Source organism: Motacilla alba, chromosome 1A (assembly GCF_015832195.1).
Source record: "Motacilla alba alba isolate MOTALB_02 chromosome 1A, Motacilla_alba_V1.0_pri, whole genome shotgun sequence".
NCBI classification, from domain to species: Eukaryota; Metazoa; Chordata; class Aves; order Passeriformes; family Motacillidae; genus Motacilla; species Motacilla alba.
In genome coordinates, this window is record NC_052031.1 from 56,247,147 (window position 1) to 56,268,452 (window position 21,306).

Here is a 21,306-nt window from a genome sequence, read left to right on the forward strand (position 1 = left end):
GACTATTAAAACAGAGAGGAATAACTCTCTGCTCTTACAACTGGTAGTATCACAGGAGTTATTGCACCTTTCATAAGGTACACACTGAAAACTACTTTTGCATTAATTTAAAAGACAAAGCCTTGCATGCCTGTGTCATTTCTATCATGACCTTTAAGGTATTTTTTAGGTATTTTTTAACACTGGTGATAATTTTGAGGAAAAACTTGTCTGCATTCAAAAGGGCTGTTTCAAAAGGCCACTTTGAATAGTGATCTGACCACAAATGCCTGTGCAGATGCTTTTCTTTCTCAACATCTTTTGCAGCTGATTCCAAGATTATCCCATCTGCTCTCAGTCAGGAGGTGGTCAGACCAGATGTGGCAGAATAATGTTCCATACAAGTATGTTGTCCAAATTCCCTGTAATTCAACCACCTGAACAAGGCCCTGACAGATACCAGCCAGGATGCAGGCTAACCCTAAATTCCATAAACTCTTTTTCCAAATGAACACATTTCCGTATTCTCACTTGCGATGCGCCCTGCATTTTCTAAGAGGCAATATGACTGTCAAGTTGTGTGCCTTTTCCTTTACTAAAAGAACAAAGTTCCCCCTTCAGATTAAGTCCTCTTCAGTGGAGCTTTGTACCTGTGTGAAGATCTGCCATTATGGATCTGTTTGAAGGGTTTTGGCCCAGGAAAGAAAACAGTGGCTGGTGACACAGAGGATCGCTGTGCCTGCCCTGTATCAAGCCATGGAAGTTAAATGCTGTAGTTATACTTATTTATTAATTAATTTTTAAATTATGCACATGTACCTGTTTTACAGCCCTGTTCCTTTACTGGATAATGGCCTTTGTCACCAAAACCATCAAGCTTGTCAGATACTGCCAGGATGGGGTGCCTTTTTCTCAGCTGCGTTTCTGCATCACTGGAATCATGGTCATCCTCTATGGGCTGCTGATGGCTGTGGAGATCAATGTCATCCGAGTCAGGGTATGTGACTTCTTCCTCAGGATCTAGAAAAATGTCAGTGGCATCATGGGGGTGAAGATGGCTCCTTAGTCTCAGGAACTCTGGCTTGTGTCAAGTTTAGGCCTAAGTTTAGCTTAGCCATAAAGGTTTGGTTAATTGTGTGGATATCAGTGGTGATTTAAATCTTTTTAAAATGTATGTCCTTGACATATCCCCTGGGCTTGGTGTGTGTACATGCCTGTGTGCATCTATCCACACAAAGTGCACACATATTTGTGCAGATAGATGCATATTTGCACACATGGGGAGCGTATAGGTGGATGCAATCTGTAAAATGTGTGCTGTGTTAGTGTTAATGAACTATTTATGTAGTGAATCTTTAAGTTAGCATATGTTCTTACCCATGATAATTTAAAATTAAATTTTTTCCCAATAATTCATTTTTACTGTTGTTCAGCTTGAGACAAGTGGTACTGATAGGGTTCAGAACAGTATCCACATCCCATGTTGCTAAATTGTTTGCCACTTATCTGTCAAAATGGAAATGCTCCTATTTACACACAAATTCCACATACAATTACCTTTAAAAGCAAATTTGAGACTGTGGTTGTCTTACACATAGTTTTTACTAAAAAATTACTATCAGAAAGATAATTTCTGAGCCCATGTTTGTCTGTTTTCTCCTCTGCAGAGGTACGTGTTTTTCATGAACCCTCAGAAAGTAAAGCCTCCAGAGGATCTGCAGGATCTGGGGGTGAGGTTCCTGCAGCCATTTGTCAATTTGCTCTCAAAGGCAACTTATTGGTGGATGAACACTCTCATTATTTCTGCTCACAAGAAACCTGTGGACCTGAAGGCCATTGGGAAGCTCCCAATTGCAATGAGAGCACTGACAAATTATGTCTGTCTCAAAGAAGCCTATGAGGAACAAAAGGTAATAACAGGTGTCCATGTCACTGTTCAGCCTTAGAAAGCCAAAGTGCCACTTTGTCTTCAGCTTTCATGAAATCCTCGTTTTAGGAATTTTTAACTTAGGACTGTTTGTTCCAAAGTGAAACATTGGCGTAGGAAGTTCCAATCCAATAGTTACTGTTTGGTTTTAAGTGAATTTATAGCAGGAGAGAGTTGCCAAACTGAGTGCAATTGGAAACTAAAAACACAACAATCTGATCACTTGCTAGATTTTAACAGTGAAAGATTTGTTTAAATCTTAGCTACTTTTGAAATTGGAAGACATTCTGTCCATAGTTTCAGCTGGAAACACTAATCTTCACCTTTTTTTTCTCCAGACAGAAAAATAGCCAAAACCACACATCAAGAATAGCCAAAACACTGGTGTCTTAGCAGTGATTTAGTCACCAATCCCAAACACAGAACCATACAGGCTGTGATGAAGAAAATTAACTCCATCCCAGCCAGACCCAGTACAGAAAGCATGGTTGGGAAAACTCACTGGATAGGGCAGGATTTTCCAGGGAAACTTATGGATGCATTTAGGCAGCTCTTTGCTCCCAGCAGCTAATGGAGCTGCAGGCTCCTTTCTGTGCCTTCTGAGATGGAACAATTATCAGTACAACTGTTTGTATCTTAATAGGTATAGTTGCTTCTCTTTCCTTCTGCAGTTGAAGATTACAGAGACCAGAGATCAAGATCCTTCTGCTTTAGGCAGAAAGTTACTGAGTTTTTGGAACTGAGCTTTTCACAGCAGCCTGGGAGAGGTGCATCCCTTAGACCAGCTTGTTAAGGTGCCTGAACCATACTTAAAGAGGCAAAAGAAGGATATGTACCTATGTGGCCCAGGGACCTGAGTCTGTGCCATTCTTGACGACAGGCACAACAGCTGGGTGCCAGCATTTGTCTGTAGCTTGTTCACTTGTGCAGGTACTGTCTGTGCCTGCACAAACATGCAGTTCAGATGCCAAAAGGCAAAGTAAATGTGTATTTCTCGTGTGCCTGAGCACAAACTTTTAGTGTGTAGCTTCCCTTAGTGCATGTCGTGCACATATAGACACTTGCGTAAATGTTATGTATGCAGTTACACTCACCTACATTTCTGATGTTGCCTTACATCAGGTATTTTGTGTTCTTTAGTGGTTTAAAGCCTTGAGATTACCACAGCCTCTAGCACATTTGTGCTACTATTCAAAAACAGGCGGCAGCCTTGAAGTAAACTGGTATTTTGTAGATAAAGTTAAAGTAAACCAAATGGCTATAGCAAATCCAAGGAGCCAGGCAGTGGGACTTGCTGCAGTTCATTCCTGTGGAGAAATGCATAAGCTTGTGCCTCGGTGGGCCAGAAAACAGCCACAGAATTAGGAAAACTCTTGAGACTGGAGTGTTGTCTGCAGTCTGGAGGAGGTGATATGACACTGTCTCTGCTGCCAAGTGTGTATTTTATGCTAATCTCCTGCTGGTGAGGGGAGCCCTACAGCCTCCTCTGCATTAAGTGGGGTTACCCCAGCCTGTGCCTGCAGATAGCTGATCTTGGCTGTGCTCCATGGCCCTGCAGAGAGAAAACTCCTGTTCCTTCCCAAACCTTTCTTCTCACACCTTAATGAAAGATGCTGAACATGACCTTGAATACTCTGTATTGTGAAATGCCTTTGAGATAGCTCATGTGACATTGTCTTGCTATCTCTTTCTGCATGAAAATGGAAATAATAATATCAATTCTCACATAATTCCATTTACATCCCTCGCCCTCATCCCCCCCCCCCAAAAAAAAGATCCTGTTTCTGTTGTTGCTTGGCTTTTGTTTCAGTTTCTGTTGAAGCAGGCTAGATGTTTCACAACACATATCAGTGCATCATATATCACATATCCAAAAATAGATTTAGCACATTGATATTACATTTGGTTTACCCCAATGGGCTGAATTCTGTATAATTTGTCCTGATGGTCAATAGAAATCTTTTCTTTTGGGCACTTAATAGAAAAATTAATTTTTAAAGTCAAGGACCATTAGTTTCCTATGTCTGCCATTCATGTTTCACTATGGTTCTTAGCTGTTAGGGCCAATAAAAGGAGGAATGAAATTGTGTTAACTATCAGTCACAGGGACAGGGCACTGCCCTTCAGCACCAGGCTTATACTGCCAGCTCCAGAGCAATGGGAACAGTCAGATTTCCATATTTACTGAGGCAAACTTTACGGGTAACTTGATTTATCACAAAGTACTGTCTCACTGCCCTTTATTCCAACTGTGGAGTGCCCAAGGTAGAGAAAATTACAGGAATTTGAAAGGAAGTTGACAAAGACAAGGAAAACCAAATCAAGTGGCACAGGCTGAGAACAGCAGCCCAGACTGGTTAATTAGTACTGCAACATTCTATGCAAGCCCATAACACTCAAGGAACATTCTGGCGAAGAAATTATGATTAGAAAAATGTCTTTCTCCCCTCTTTCTGTTACATGCTTCAGTAAATATGAAGTCCTGATCAAAAAAAAAAAGAAGAAAAAACAGTGTTTAGCAATAAGTTAGATAATTTAATAACATTTTTTCAGATGAAAAGGAAACAGATTTCATATAGTGATAGCCAATGTGTGAATTGCCGTAACAGTGAAAGTGGCTATTAAATTGTTAGAGATATAAGGATTAACCATTGCTATTTAACAAATTTACTATTAATTGAATGCCCAGAACAATATAACAATTTTTTTTTCCCTAAAGATGGCAGCCTTTTGCCTAATAAATTAGCTTAGCTGCTCTTGAGTATGGTGATTAATCCTTTTAGGGCACTCAAGCTCAAAACCCATTAGGCCACAGATTCAGAGACTTTTGTCTGGGCAACTCACAGGAGGCCCTTGTGCTCTTTCCCCCCTCAGAGGAAGCAGTTTCCTTCTCACCCCTTTCTGAAATACTAGCTCTAATTTGACTCCATGGTGCTTATTTCCCCTTCCTAAGCTCCTTGGCGCTGGCCTGGCCCAGTCGCTGGCAGCCACCTGATCCATCTGCACATTTTTGGCACCATGCATATAATCCATCTCAATGTGGGAATGGCATAAAAGGGAAAAACTGAAAAAAGAGGCGGGAAAAAAGGCATGAGGCAGCCGGGCAGGTTACAGGCACGTTTGCTTTTTCTTTGGTGAATTTGTTGGGGCAGAGAGGGTGGTTGTTGCTTGGCTGTGCTTAAAATGTCTCTGTGAATGCTTAAGAGAGCTTGGCTTGGCTTGCAGCTTGCAGGCATCTGTGCTACTTGAGAAATGACAGAGGCTTGTTTAAAGTGTCAAAAGCTGCTGCCTGAAGTGCAAGGAAGCATGCTGCAGAGCACGGCTCTGGTCAGTAAAACTTTTCTTTTGTTAAACTGAAAGGACCTCAGGGATATCAGAACTCTTCTGATTACACAAAGCCATATCTGCTGGTTGGTGTTTTAGCCAAGAGCTGTGATACTGCGTAAATTCACAGATCTGAAGGCTAGAAAGGACCTTTGGTTGATTTAATCTTATCTCCTATCCTGGTATGCTGCTTTCATTTTTTGAGCACAGTTTTCATTAATTGGTTGAAGTCTGTCATCCTGGAATGCATCCAAGAGATGGAAAAAATTCCAGATAAATTAAATTAAACTATATTCTTGTAATTGTAATGTATTTTTCCTGCAATCAGAAGCCTTTACAGCTTGTGAAACCAGGTTTACCCACGTGAGCAAAGGGCTGAAAGGTCTGACCTTTCCCTGAGCACACATGTGACAAGGGACAATGGCTGCCTGCCAGGATGATAATCTGTGCTTGCATTCCTGTGTTCACAGGTTGAGGAAAATGGTGGGATATAGAGGTAAGAAACCACGGTTACCAAGGGGAGGCAGAATTGGAATTTGCTGTGAAGAATGTCAGAAATCTGTCAATAATTACAGCAAATTTGCTGCCTCACCTGGTATAAACCACCTTTCAGGAATCTTTTGGGCATCCAGACAGGAATAATGTCATATGAAGCCTGGGAGGTTTCTCTTATTTCACTGGGTACCTGTTTCTGTTTTCCAGAAAAAGGTGGAGGGCCATCCAAACCGGAGTCCCTCCATTTGGTTGGCCATGTACAGCGCTTTTGGACGGCCAATCCTGCTCAGCAGCACCTTCCGCTACCTGGCTGACCTGCTGGGCTTTGCGGGACCACTCTGCATTTCTGGCATTGTCCAGGGCTTCCAGAATACAACCAATAATACAAACACCACAGAAAAGGTAACCTGACAGTGTGGATTGAAAGGCTCTGGTAGTAGTTTTAGAGTCATATCAGGTATTTAAGACAGCTTGCTGCATGCTTTGATAGGTCTGTGGTCATCCCTGTGTCATTTCATTGTTTCTCTCAATCAAATTGAATATTTCTGTTGTGGGACACAGTCAAGTTATAAAACTGAGCAATGAGAGACTTGGGTGGGAATGGAACACAGATTGTGGAGGCTCCCCCCAGCTCTCCAGCTGTCTGTCTTGATCGAGTCATCCCAGAGGTTCTGGGAAGATGGAACAATTTTTCTGCTCCTCTTAAACTGTGCCTGTTTGTTTCAGGCAGGACACACACTGGTGGTACCTCAGTGATGCATCCAGCCTGGGAATTTTGCTTAATTCCTGTCCATTTGTCAGTTTATACTTTGCTGACAGTTTTGAGTTCTCTCAAATCTGTTTTTTATACTGGGAAGCTGACAGTAGCCAGTCCCTGTTTGTGGCTGATTGTATTGATTGCTGCTGTGATGAACTGTGTTGGCACATATTGAGAAATTGAAAAGTATCCACTTTACTCAATGGTGTTCTTGATACTAGAGATGCACAAGAGATGCCAGATCAGTGCTCATTTCAAGTTTCACTGAGACTATACTTTCAGGGATCACATCTAAATGCTGAGCAAGCCTCTGATACAAAACATTTTCTATTGCAAGAAAAAGAATTTATGAGTAACTAATAAAAATATAAGGTAGAATTATTTTACTGACAGCAGAGAAGAAATGACAAAGAGATTTTCCTGCATTTGTCTTGTGACAGAGAAACATCTCCATACAGTTTTTGGAGTGTTTTATCTCTGAATGAGCAGATAGGTATGTAATGGAATAGCAGTGTCCTCTCCAGATAAGTATTTGGCTATCATGACTGTCCACATATCTTTTTCTTGGCTGCTCACTCCTGACATTCATTTTTGTGACTGATGGTCTCAATTTAGCTTGAGACTTTCCTGCACTGAAGGAAAGTTTAATTGTACAGCTTATCAAATAAAGCTTTTTATCATCCTTTAACCTGCACCTGCAGGATTTGAGCCACAGAGTTACAAGGCAAAATGCATGTTTTTGTGCTTTCAAAAATGTTGGGGTTTTTTGCATGGTGAACAAACAAAGTATTTAAGCTTGAAAATAATTTCTGGATCTCAGGTTTAGGAATCTGTACCTTGTATGCTTCCTTTATCTTTTTTCCTCTTCAGTGTAGTGGCTTCAGTTGTGGCTTTTTAAAGTTTTAATGAGCATTGGCTAAAGGGAAGATTCAAATCATTGGAGACCTTGAAAGCACTTGGTTTGGTGACAGTCACTGTTTCTCTTGGATACATTTCAGAATGAATGTGCCTTTAATTTATGGATTTTGATAAACTTTCTCTTGGTTGTTCTTGCTATTAAACATTTCTCCTTTAAATTCTCTCTAGTTCCAATTAATGTGAATACACTTAATTTTATGCTATTCAGCCTTAATTCCTGAGAACTCTATATATATTGAAAAAAGCTATCTACAGATGTTATTTTCTTTATGATATCCCCACAATGAAAACAAGGGGAAGTTAGATGCAGCAGAATATTAAAAGGGAAGTTTTCAAATATACTTATCTCACCATTCATGCACTTAAACAACTGTTTTTTCAAGGAGTCTTGGGCAGATTGCTTTCTTTCTTATATTGCCCATACCTTTCATTTCAGAATCAGGCTGGATATTTCAGTAGAAATTTTTTTCTTTTCTTTTCTCTTTTTTTCTTTTCTTTTCTTTTTTTTTTTTTTTTTTCTGTAAGAATTCCAGTACATCCTGCTTCCAGCTGGGTCGGAAATACCAAAGGAACAGTCTTCCTTGGAGTATTTTGGTACATTTGTTTCCTTTTCTGCCTGAAACAGAGCAGAACAGTGAACACAAAAACTAAAAAATGAAAACAAAGAGCTTTAAACAAGATTCTTCTTTCTCTTCCATATTGAGACATTTAAATATCATTTTGTATGGAACACTGGCATGTAGAGTCTAAAGTTATTCAGAATTTATGGCTATCATAGACTATACTTGTGGAAGGAATTGTTTCCACAATATGCAAATGCAACATAAATAACTAATCCCATGTAATAAAAAATATTTTCTTGCAGCTTCTCTGTGGGGCAGGTGGAGTGAGCTTTATTTTCTACTGAGTAGCATTTCTATCCTACAAATCACCACAATTTGATGGGGAAACTAAAGACAAGGCAGACATGGTGATCTTATTGTTCCTTTCCTGCTAAAACTAAATAATTTTAGAACTGCTAAAACGTCTCAATCCTCAGTCTTTGGAACAGGAGCAGAGTTTTAAATTTGTATCCAAATGATTTTGATATAGAGGTCAGTGAGAAATCTGATTTCTATAACTTTCCCATAATATCAGCAATATGTTTTATTCTAATGCAATGATTAAATTTGCTTGTTTCCAGCTTCTTGGGAATATACAATCCCTCCTACGGCACTTGCATAATTTTTTCCTTTCTTTTCAGATGAAGGATCCATCAAACTCCTACCTTTCATCAGAGGAATTCCTCAGGAATGTTTATGTCTTGGCAGTCCTTCTCTTCCTGGCTCTTATCCTGCAGAGGACATTCCTGCAGGCCTCCTACTATGTGACAACAGAGACTGGCATCAACCTCCGGGGTGCCTTACTGGTGAGCAAAGATCTGCCAGGAGATTCACTAGTAACAGCTCCAGCTTTGTCCTTTCATTTGTCTTGTTCTTCATCTGAAAACTGAGCTTGAAATGATGGTTTCAGAGAAGATATGTGCTGTATTTTTATACAGAAAACTGGACAATGTAGTGCTGGCATACTGCTGGCACCAATTCCTTTTGCTAAAAACTAATCCCATCATTCTAACCTGTTGGAAGGTTAACACCCATAAAAACCCATGCATATGAAAACACATCTTTGCAGACAATGAGAGACAGATGAAGATCAGCAGCGTCATTTTGGCTCTGCATCTGCTTTGTTCGTTTGCTTATAAGTTTGCTTCTGCTGACTGTGGACAGAGCCATCTGCGGAGTGTCCTTGTTTTATGGGAACACTGTGCATGCGTCGGGAGTAGTGACTCTGGATATTTATGCCCTTTAGCACAGAGCCCTGTGGGATGGGATGGGAGTGATTCATCTGCAGGGCTGTGTCTGTAACCCCAGCATCCCCTACCCCTGTGTGGGAGCCTTGTTTATGAACTGGAGCCAGCATGGCCCAGCACATGGGGGGGGGTGTAGCAGGGCTCTGCACAGACCAAACTCCACAGGCAGCAGTAGCAATCCAGAAGCCAGAACTGATGTTTTGCCAGATGTAACTAACCATGGGAATATCATCTCAGCATGGAAGCTTCTTTTTTTTTTGTACTTGCTCTGATTGATGGAGCTGCTTCAAACATTTTTGGCCTTCTCCCAGGATAGATGGTACAGACTGAATGAAAGAGCTCCTGGTTTTGGTTTTTGTTTTGTGACTCCTTTTTGTGACTCCCACTTACCGAAATTGGGACTCTTAGGAGCATATGCAGCTGATATAATTCACCAGGCATTTCTGATTAATTCTACAGGATATAAAAGGACAAATTATTTTTAAAACTTCCTTAGAGCTGCAGCATTTGATGTTTGATCATAACTGCAAACTGGGCTCACAATATTTGCCTTTAAAATTCAGTAGATGTGAGCCCTGATTAATTTTAAACCCTGTTACACTCCTACAAATTTTACGGAAAGGAATGGCCAGGCAATGCAGAGGAACCCAAAGGAATACATACCCACTCTGATCAAACTCCACAGCATGAATTTATCGGTCTTATCAGAAACAAGGATCTCTTTGACAGACAGTGTCACAGGAAAGCAGGCTCACCAAATGCTTGTTAAAAAGGTTCTTTGGCCAATTTCTTAAATTTTGATATTTTGTTGTCATTTTTTGTTTTATTTTAGGTCTGCATTAAGCAACAAACCTTTTAAGAGGAATTGGCGGTTTTTAAAGTCAGTTCTCTATCTTGTGCTTTCTCTCACTCTGTCTCCATCTCTCTTTGTCTCAGGTGAGAGACTGGGAGAAGGGCTGTCCTAGGTAAAGGCTGATGATGCAGTTTGAAACATCCCACTGCTACTGTTCTTTCATAATTACATCATTTTACTAACTTCCTTTTTTTCTGCTTTCATACAGGCAATGATATATAATAAGATCCTGAGGCTTTCTACATCCAACTTGTCCATGGGAGAGATGACACTGGGACAAATCAATAACTTGGTTGCCATAGAAACCAACCAATTAATGTGGTTCTTGTTCCTGTGCCCCAATCTGTGGGCAATGCCTGTTCAGGTAGAGCATCCAAGTTAGGGCCTGATTTCAGAGATCCTCCAGCCTGGCTGAGGAGAGTGCATGTCTGGGACACTGCCACAAAATCCAGAGGGGAACCTGGACTTCCCACTAAGATTAGCAAGCAGAAAGGTGGCCCAAGGGCTGGAAAGGTGTCTTTCCAAGGGCCAGTGAAGAGAGAGGGTTTTTTTTAGCAGGATTTCTATGTCTGTGACTTGAAGAATGAGGACCTGCAATCCTTTTTCCTGCTCATATTTCTTCCACTGCTGACACAAATCCATTGCTTTTATTTTGCCGCCTGGCATGAGCCCTAAGCATTGCTTCTGCAGTGTCCACTTGTAACTGGGTTTTGTGGCAGGACCAACAGCAATTGAATCCAGCTCCATGACTGACATGAACACTGACAATGCTCAGAGGAGCTCTCATCTAAGCAACTTAGTCACTGAACATATCTGCTTCTTATCAAGGCTGGAAAAAAAAATGGAGGCAGATCTGTAGGAAGGAAAGACTGAGATTATTTAGCTTGAAGGAAATCTTCAAAAATGCCAAAGACTTCATGACCTGAGACATGCTGATTTTCCATGAAGCTTGGACTCCTGTTGCCTCTTCAGAATTTTAGCTCAGGGTGTGTTTGGCATGGTCCTTAATTGTCAGGACCCACTCACATTAAAGAATTTTTTTAAGGGGTAGAACTAGCTCTTATAGTAGGTCTGTTTTGCTGAATTTACTGAAACTGCATCAGTAATCTATTTTATTAGTCAGTAATTACTACTACTAATGGGTTGGGTAGGGTTTAGAGTGTCATGAAATCGTTTATTTAAAGAAAGGCAAAAAAGGCTACATGGAAACAGAAATTAGAAATAATAGATATGGTTTCATTTCACTGTTTCACATCCTGTGAAACACTTCCTGGATGAAAGTGTTGCTATCAATACTTTGAAAGTTATTTAAATGAACAGGTGATCTGATTGCTGTGGCTAGGTATGGTAATTTGCAGTACAGGAGCCTGAAAAGCTAAATATTGCTTTAAAAATGTTAAACACCATTGATTCTTACTTCTGATGTTGTATAATAAGAAGGGATATTTAAAGACAGACTTGTTTAAGAGATAAAAGTATGAGATATGCAACTAATTCTATATGCCCTCATCACTGAGGACATCACTATCACAAAGGGGAGCTTTAATAGAAATATTTATATAGCAGAGCTTAAATTAACTCAGGAAGTAGAATCACAGCAGTCACATCACAGCCATTCCCAGGTAACCTTCTATAAGGAGCGTTCCCAAACCCTTTGCAGGGCTAAGGCAACATTTTCCTACAGAGCTACATGGTATTGATGCCCAAGCTCAGTTTGTGTCAGTCTCAGCACATCTGCTTCGCGGATCAGTGCCTGTCTGTGATGTCCCTCTGCCTGCAGTTGCACAGGGACAGTACAACACAATGCAACTGTGATCCATGACAGTCCTAAGACCTCTGAATGCTTCCAGAGTGAGGTAAGGAGCTCTAGTGTAAACAGGACTTGAGTCCAGGAGGTCTGTAAAATGCCTTGGGGCAAGCACCATCATTTTAGTGTTCCTTTAGTTTTGTGGAAACCCAGTCTGGAATTAGAACTACCAGGCACTAACACAAACTATTTAGTTAATGTCAAAAAGAAAGGCTTCTGGGTTTATTTCCCACACTTTACAAATGTGACCTCCTGAAGTATGGGTTCAGCTGATTCCTATGAACCATTTAAGTGTTTATTAGAAGAACAAACATTTTTCTGTTGATGTGGTTCTGGCATATTGAAATCTACTTTTTTTTTTCTATGCTGCTTTTCTCTTCACAGATAATAATGGGTGTGATCCTCCTCTATAACCTGCTGGGAGTGAGCGCCTTGGTCGGGGCCGCTGTCATCGTGCTTTTAGCTCCCATCCAGTACTTCATAGCCACCAAGCTGGCTGAGGCTCAGAAGAGCACTCTTGTAAGTGAATTATTTCAGTGACATTTATGATCCAGAAATGAGAACAGGGTTTCTGGGTTCTGTTCTCCTAGTTAGTGAAAACCACTGTGTGCATTTGGGCAGGCCATCCCTCAGTTGCACTGTCCCTCCCTCCCTGTCCCTCCCCTCCTGTCTGTTTTTTTGTGGCTGAGTGTCTCTTCCTTCCTCACAATTTGTCAGAAGAGAATCTCAAAAAAGTATGTGGTCCTTGGCCTGCCTTCTCTGCAAAGAGTATTTTTAATGCAACTAGCACAATTTTGTCTGAATTCCACTCCATGAAAGGGTGTTATTCCCACATGCAGATGTTGTGTTTCATTGGATGATAACAAACAGTGCAAATGACTGATAAATTATAGCAGGAAAGTATTAAAGAATGTGCACAACCTCCCTCTGTAAAGTCTAGAGACTTTTTTACTCTTCACCTAAGCTTTGGTATTTTCTAAAAATCAGTTGGCACTGCTGGATTGTTATATATTCATATCTAAATTCTTCAGGGCTGTAAGTATATTTTTCTGCCCCATTTAGTTCCAATTAGAAATGTTTTCTGCTCCTTTGTCTAATTTTTAACTTTATTGCTGTGACCCTTGAACTTTTCAAATAAGCCTTTGATGTTTAAATTGCCAAATATTTAGAGATCCTTTTTCTCTTAATATTCAGTAAGCAAATTTATTGATGCGTGGATCTAATTGCCAGCACACTTCAATCCTGTTGAGTTGTGCCAGTTTTTGTAACCTGTAAAAATTGTACAGAGCACTTATCTTTGCCTATTTTTGGAAATAATCTCAATCTTTCCTACTGCTCTATTCTGACTTCCTCTGACTCATAACATCTTTTGGATTATGATTTTACCAAAACTCGTGATTTTACCAAAACTTATAATTACTGTTTTCTAGTGAGAGGAATTTAGCTAAATACATTGATAAAATCTCACTTATTTTTACAACTAGATCCCAGAATGATTCTTGCACCAGCATATACACCCATTTAGGTTTCTGTCTATTGTTATGGACACCATTGACCTACTAACCCACCTCCCTGAGTTTCACCCTCTCTTTGAAGGGTTGGGATGTTTTGAGTTATTTTTCTTTGCAGAAAAGGGTCACTTAATTTCCCCTAGTGGTTGTAAATATTTTAACACCTCCAAAGAAAATAAAATTTTATATTCTGCCTCTCAGTATGGCACCTGTACAAAATCACAAATGAAAAAAAAAAATTTAATGAATCTAACAACAGAAGTGAGGGAAAAAGAGGGTTTTCATTGAGACTACAAACAGTTATAATTTTTTTCCCTGGTATTCTCTTGAAATGAAGGACTATTCTACTGAGAGATTAAAGAAAACCAATGAGATACTCAAAGGCATTAAGCTATTAAAGCTGTATGCCTGGGAGCACATATTTTGTACAAGTGTGGAAGAAACGAGAATGAAAGAGCTCACCAGTCTCAAAACCTTTGCACTTCATACATCTCTTTCCAGTAAGTAACTGTGTTTTTAGTGCTTGGAAAATTATCCTATTATTTAAGTCAACATTCCTCCCAACTTCAGCTAAAGAGAGATACAGCTGTGCCTGAGACATTCTTGTTTGTGTGTAATGTCATTAAAATAAAAAGGCATGATAAATACATAGCACAGAAATTTGAAGGGATAAAATACATAGTGTTGGGGTTTTTTTGCAGTAAGTTTTCTGTTACCTTAATTGTGACATTACAGTTAGTAGTTGCTTTATAGTAAGGAGGCTCCAGGTAATATTGGCAGCTCGGACAGCAGCAAAGATAAATTATAATTTCTTCATATAAATTGTGTTTTGTGCAATGTAGAACGGTTGAGTAATGTTTTAGTTGTGTTTCATATTAATTGTGCACATAATGATTTTTATCCCAGCTTAGGAGAGTAGACAAATGAGAGAATTCTGTGGTTTATTTGTTGGTGTGTTTAAGACTCTGAACTATCAGGGAAGGAAATTTCTTCCTGCAGACTAATTTTCCTTTGGGAGTTTTAATTATTTGAATTGGAAATAACTGGATTATTTTAGTGTCATACAGTTACTGTAAAATTGTTTTTTCTTATTTCCTATAATCTGATACTTATTTTATTTCTCTTTCCCAGTTTTTATGAACGCAGCCATACCTATAGCAGCTGTTCTTGCAGTAAGATATTATTTTTTTCAGTTTTCCTTATAAAAAAAGGGAGAGGAAAGTGGGGGGAGGGGGTGTCAAAAGGAAGAAAGGGGGCACCATTGTTGTTGTAGGACCTATTCTTCATAAAACCAGCAGATGAATTAAGTGCCCCTGCTAACTGCAGGAGAACATGACACTGGAAGTTTTCATTCCCAGAAGGTGGATTGGTAAAACCAAAGAGAAAAATTGTGACTAAAGCTCTCTTCACAGAGAGCAGCAGGCACAACTTCCCAAGGATTTTTCCTGGGGAAGGCTCTGAGAACCTCAGAGAAGAAGAGAAAACAATTCTTATCTCTCTTCACAGCTCCTGTTGTTTTTGGACATATGGAATGTGTTATGTTTACCCAAAGTGATTTGGTTAACTGGACATGGGGGAAAGTTGTTTTGAGTGATTAGCCAATCACTCAAAGCTGTGTCCTGACTGTCTCAGTCAGTCACGGGTTTTTCTTTAGTGTAGTATAGTACAGTATCTCTTTAGTATAGTTATAATATAGTATTAGTGTAATATAATATAGTTTTAATAAAGCAATTGTTCAGCATTCTGAATCATGGAGTCAGAGTGCATTATTCCCTGGTTGGGGGATTGCCTGTTTCTTCGATAAAAAACGATTTTTTACTATAAGAAAGAAAAATCATTACATTGTGAATTTTTTAAAGAAAGAAAGAAGAAAGAAAGAAAGAAAGATCATTGCAACTTGAAAGAAGACCCATTTTGAAAAGCTCTTTTTGAAAGGGGTTTTGAGTGTCTTTGCTTTTTCTTTAGCAGCAAAATTCATTCCTGTTTCAAAATGCATTATGAGGCACCATTAAAGTTTTCGAGAAAGGGTACTCTGCAGTTAAAAGAGGAATAAATTTTGCTTGTCTTTCAAGTTTAAGTCTCAGCCTCATGCACTAGAGGAACTATGCCATGCTGGTCAGTAAGGAGCTTTTGTAGACCAAATTTTAGGGGCAGAGTATGCTGAGTGTGTACAAGAATTGGAACATTTATGACCAGAATTCTGCATCTGTGAAAAAAAAAAACTTTAAGATTTGTTAGATTCTTAATGGGTTGTTTTTTTTTTGGGGTTGTGTTTTTCCTGTAAACCCTAAAGTCAATTACAAAGGTGTAATCAAATGCTAGATTTTACAAAGAAAATTGTAAAAATTGAAAAATTGTAAAAATTGAAAATTTTCACTCTTCAGCATGTAAACCTTTGAAATCACTGGCAAGATTTTGAAATCTATTTTGCTTTAACAGAACACACCTTTCTCTTCAGTTTATCCTGATTCCCAGTGAACTTAAGTAGTTATTAGCCTTAGCTGACCAAAATATTTTGCTTGCTGTCCTTGTCCTCTTGTTCAAGAGTCCTTGTCCTTACTGTTCTTTCCCTGATGTGACAGACCTTTGTGACTTATGCATACACCAATGACAAGCCATTGCAGCCCGCCCAGGCATTTGCATCCCTGTCACTGTTCCACATCCTGGTCACACCTCTGTTCCTGCTCTCCACCGTGGTTCGTTTTGCAGTCAAGGCCATCGTGAGGTAAGTGGTTCTTCTCCTTCCTCCAACTCCTGAACACTCATGTTCAGTACCAGAAAAAGTTGTTTCTACCAGCTCACGTGGAATAGTGTTGTGAGGTGGGGCTCTGATGCTAAAGATGTGAGAGAAATCAGAGTGACCCTTCCTTTTTACTGCATGACACAGAGACAAAGAATCACAGCACAGGAAGGACAGGGAGCTGTTGGAGCCAGTCCAGAGCAGGGTCACCAAGGGGATCAGAGGGATGGAGCAGCTCTGCTGGGAGGAAAGACTGAGGGAATTGTTCATTGGGATTGTTCAGCCTGGAGAAGAGAAGTTTTGGGGTGACCTCATTGTGGCCTTCCAGTGCCTGAAGGGAACCCACAGGAAAGATGGAGAGAGATTCTTGACAAGGGCCTGGAGTGACAGGACAAGGGGCAATGGCTTCACACTGCCAGAGAAAAGGTTTATATTGGACATGAGGAAGAAATTGTTCCCTGTGAGGGTGGTGAGGCTCTGGCACAGGTTGCCCAGAAAAGCTATGGCTGTCCCATCCCTGGAAGTGCTTCAGACCAGGTTGGACAGGGCTCTGAGCAAGCTGGGCTAGTGGAAGGTGTCCCTGCCCATGTCAGGGAGGTTAGAACAAGGTGGTCTTTAAGATTCCTTCCAACCTAGGCCATTCTGTGATTATATGATTCCTAATGTTCCATTCTTTTTACAATTTCACTAACTTTGGCAGTTGGGATTCAGAGCTGCACTGTCCTTCCTTGGGAGATGCTCCTCCTCTCACACTCTGACCACCCACCACCCCTCTTCCCTAGCATTCTCTGTGCTCTTGTCAGCACTGAGGGGGTGAGAGAACCTGGTGTGAAGCTCTCTAGCAAGACCAGCTCTGCTGAAGCAAGGAAGAGTAATTGGCTAAACCCTTCCTCCACATAAATTACATTGGGCTATAAGTGAGAATTTAATGATGTCCTGCATCCTGTTCCAGATATTTATTTATGTAAAACAGCCCAACAGAGCAGCTTCTTCATGCTGGGCTATAGGGCACTTAATCTTGAAGGATCAGATTGGTATAAGTTGAATTTCAGGCTTTTGCATGTTGTGTCTATGGCCTGTATGGACTGAGTCACAGTGTGGTTATGCAGACCTACACACTGCCAAGATGTCCCAAGAAATGCAAAATGACACCTGGCTGGCAGTAAAGTGTCAGATGCCAAGCACTAACAGGATGGGAAGACAGAACTAACCTTCCCACCCAGAAACATTATTCCTTCATGCCAAGGCTGAGGCACATTGGCAAGATATGGCATTGCTGCTGTCACTGCCTATTTTTAGTGGGTAATGGTAATATCAAACAGCAGTCAAGGGGATTTCAGGCTCCAGAGCTGTCCTTTGCCAGTGCCACACTGACTTAAAACAAAACAAAACAAAACAAAACAAAATTAACAGCGTTTATTTTTATCAAAGCAGCAGCAGGGCCCACATGAGATGTTTTGCCTAGGTTGAAAATGATTTCTGAGTAGTGGAAAATCTCCAGGCTCCTCTATAAATCATCCAAGCCTCTACATCTCTGTACTATGTTTAGCATAGCCCTAATATCAAAATGGTGTGTACATTTTCCTTAACACTGCTGGCCACCCCCAAGACAATATTTAAAGACCAGATTTGCCAAAACAAACTGCATCCTTTTTCAAACTCATTTCCTAACATCTTTCTCCCATTAACATCATGTCACCCAAGTGAAGGATAAAGAATGTATGTTTGGCCACTTCATGGCTCTATCCTCAATCAAATATATACACAAATATGTGCTTATTATTTTTTGTGATTAAGAGCTTATACTTTGGTCAGAATCTCAATTTTCTGTTCAAGAGTAGTTCTAGGGCCACTGAAACTTCTGAGGGTACCTCATTCAAATGTAAAATAAGGTCAATGTCATTTTAGGTGCATGATCAAAACAAGGTCTTGTTGTATCTTCTACAAGAAAACAAATTCTTGCTTACTCCCTTATGTAAGACTGAAATTCTGATATGGAAACATATCAGAATTTGTGGGCACATAAATTTTCTTTTCAAGAGAGGAGACAGGAACAGGCATGCTGGCAGGAGGAAATAATGACAATAGCAGTGCTTTCTTGCTAACCTGTCTCTCTGTGGCTTGAAGATGTATTGATAATTTAATACAAAATACACAGACAGGCTTTGAAATGGACTGCATTCTCATTTGCAGATTAATGTTCAAATCTCTGATCTGAAGGCATATGTCCTTCTGCTTTCCCAGTTTCTGGCCCAATGCACCTTGATTTTCGTTTTTGCAAGGTAATAACTTCACCATGACTGGTGTGTGATTTTGTTCATCCTTTCCCTGGAATCATAAAGACTCAGGTGCTTACAGCACTCTGAAAGGAAGGGGGACAGAAAAAGGAACAAATCCCCCTGTGATGAAGAATGAATTGAACTTGTGTGCTATGTTTCCCAATAGACAATTTTAAGAGCTAAACAAAGAGTTGCTGTGTGTCTCCAGGGCTGGCCATGGCTGTGCAGAGGTGTGCAGTACCCAGCCCTTGTGTGCATGCTGTGCATAGAACCATGGAATCCCAGAATATGCTGAGATGGAAGGGACACACCAGGATCATTGAGTCCAGCTCCTGGCCCTGCACAGAACACCCCAGGAATCCCACCCTCTGCCTCAGAGTGGTATTCAAATGCTTCTTGCACTCTGTCAGCCTTACAGCTGTGACCACTTCCCTGGGGAGCCTATTCCAGTGCCTGACCACCCTCTGGGTGAAGAACTTTTTCCTCATATCCAACCTAAACCTCCTTGACACAGCTTCATACTGTTTCCTTGAGTCCTGTCACTGGTCACAGAGAGCAGAGATTGGTAGTTGCCCCTTCACTTCCTGTCGTGAAGAAGCTGCAGAACTTTCACTTCCTCTGGTGAGAAAGCTGCGGAACTGCTGTGAGGTCTCTTCTCAATCTCCTCTTCTTCAGGCTGAACAAGCCAGGTGACCTCAGCTGTTCCTCATATGGTTTGCCCTCCAGACCCTTCACCATCCTCATGACCTGCTTTGGACAGTCTCTAATAGCTTTAGTGTCTTTTTTTAATATGATGCAAAAGCTGTGTCAGGATGCACTCACTGCCCTGGCATTTCCAGAGAATGAAGGTGGGTGAATGACTTATTTCTGCACCCTGACAGCAATGGCCTGAGAAAAGCACAGAATAGATAAGCCTGCCAAGAGGGAAACCATTCCCATGGAGCTCCTTTGGCACCCTCATTTCTTGCTCTGCTCTTCATTCCCAGCTACCAGTACAATGCTTAATTATTTTCATCTGTCCTTCCACACACATAAATCTTCATTTGCCATCAGGGTGGCAGATGAAAGTATCCCATGAACTTCTTTTGGAACATTTCTGATAAATCCTGCTGGCATGACTGCACAAAAAAGGAAATGTATTCATGGAAACCTGCCTTTATGTAACTCACTGTCCTCTGTTTTCTTTCAAGTGTACAGAAGCTGAATGAGTTTCTCCTGAGTGATGAGATTGGAGATGACAGCTGGAGAGGGGGGGACAGCTCTGTACCTTATGAATCCTGTAAGAAGCACACAGGACTTGTAAGTTCTGCTTTATGACACTGAATTTCAAAGCAGAGAGGCCATATAGCCCCATACAAGGACCGTGGCCAAGCTGATAGAGCCTGGGAGGTTTTATTCCTAGCCTGGCTCTAATAGTGACCAGTTTTGCCTCTTTTATGTCCTAATTTCTATGTTTTTATGATATGAAGGGTTCCCAAACACACTTAAGCATTGCTGAAGTGTCAATAGCAAAAAAAAAAAAAAAAAAAAAAAAAAAAAAAAAAAAAAAGCAACCCAAACGAACCATAATACACTAACATATTTAAATATGACTAAAATTCAACCTTCTTTGTTTTTATAGAAGGCCCAGATGGGTATCTTGTGGTTCTGAGGCTTGTGCTGTATGTTGCCTGTACAATCCATTTTATACTGGGCATCCTTAGGGAGGAACAATCCCTGCTTTGGGAAATTCAGAATTAAAGGTGGAAAAAAACAAGACCAAATTTGTGAAATAGGAATTAACTACAAAATGCTGTTTCTGGAGTACTAAACATAGAGTTTATTTGAGGAAAATTTGAAGACAAAAAACTACAATGAAGATGATTTGGGAAAAGGTGTTTTTTTCATTTTGACATTTTTCTAAAGCTATCTATTTCAACAGTTTCAAACTGACTGTACAATTTGAAATGTGACTGAAACTTGAAGACAGAAAGAAAAGATTAGCACAAAATAAATTTTATTTTAGCTTGCCAACCTTAAAGAACACGTTTCTTGTTTTTCTGGGATAACAATGATAATAAAAGAAACAAAAATGAGATTGTTTCAGCTTTTATTTTATTTGTCCTGTCCACCTTCTGCTTAGTCCTACAGAGACTGTAGATGATGGGGAGAGGGTTTGAGAGGGATGGTAGAGATGTAATTTGGCATGGTTATGCATGGGAAGCAAAAAATCCCTATATATTCTGTTATTCAGCTAAGGGTGTTTAAAACATTTAAAATGTGTGCATGACAGTGTTGTATCTGTATTACCACATATTGTAGAGCACTGGCTGCTTCTCCTGAGCTGAAATGTTGGTAGGAAAGGGAATGGATTGTTTGCTTTACAGGGCACCAAATGCTGTCTTCTCATGAGGATTCCAACTTCTGTCCTGTTTTCACTTCTCTCTGTGTAGCACACCAAGGCCATCAACAGGAGGCAGCCCCTGAGGTATCAGCTTGAAAGCTATGAGCAGCCAGCAAGGAAGCAGACAAGGCCTGTGGAGATCGATGATGTGGCCATTAAGGTGGTTTGGAAAATATTTTCCCTCATGAAAATAGGGAGCAGGTCCTCCTGCAAAAGCACCTGATGGTGCCCAAGTGCTGCTGTTATTTCAAATTCTCCATGGCAAGAGCAAGCGCAAGCCCTTAAATAAGTTAGCACTCTAGCCAAATTTACAGTGAGAAGAGTGAGCTTCAGACCAGTTTTTACAGTTATTTCGTGTCTTCTCAGGAAACAAAGTGGTATCATAAATCTGATGTCCAAGTCTTTAGTCTCATATTTGACAAAATGAAAGTATTTGGTAAATAGAGCTCAGCTCAAGATCATCCCTTTCTTGCCTTATATACAT

At 40.3% G+C, this 21,306-nt stretch overlaps 1 protein-coding gene across 13 annotated transcripts in view; it reads left to right on the forward strand.

Moving 5' to 3' along the window:
• Positions 1–21,306, forward strand: part of ABCC9 (ATP binding cassette subfamily C member 9) — a 74,159-nt gene that overhangs the window by 14,477 nt on the left and 38,376 nt on the right. For 12 of the 13 annotated variants that reach the window (XM_038154328.1, XM_038154329.1, XM_038154330.1 and 9 more), the window contains 11 exons: positions 810–976; positions 1,647–1,889; positions 5,933–6,127; positions 8,644–8,808; positions 10,311–10,466; positions 12,294–12,428; positions 13,758–13,920; positions 14,552–14,592; positions 16,003–16,145; positions 19,630–19,738; positions 20,872–20,982. In XM_038154328.1, the coding sequence (XP_038010256.1) occupies positions 810–976; positions 1,647–1,889; positions 5,933–6,127; positions 8,644–8,808; positions 10,311–10,466; positions 12,294–12,428; positions 13,758–13,920; positions 14,552–14,592; positions 16,003–16,145; positions 19,630–19,738; positions 20,872–20,982 (1,628 nt within the window). Of the gene's footprint in view, positions 1–809; positions 977–1,646; positions 1,890–5,643; positions 5,727–5,932; positions 6,128–8,643; positions 8,809–10,310; positions 10,467–12,293; positions 12,429–13,757; positions 13,921–14,551; positions 14,593–16,002; positions 16,146–19,629; positions 19,739–20,871; positions 20,983–21,306 lie in introns of those variants that run through there. The other variant, XM_038154340.1, reaches the window with a different exon arrangement.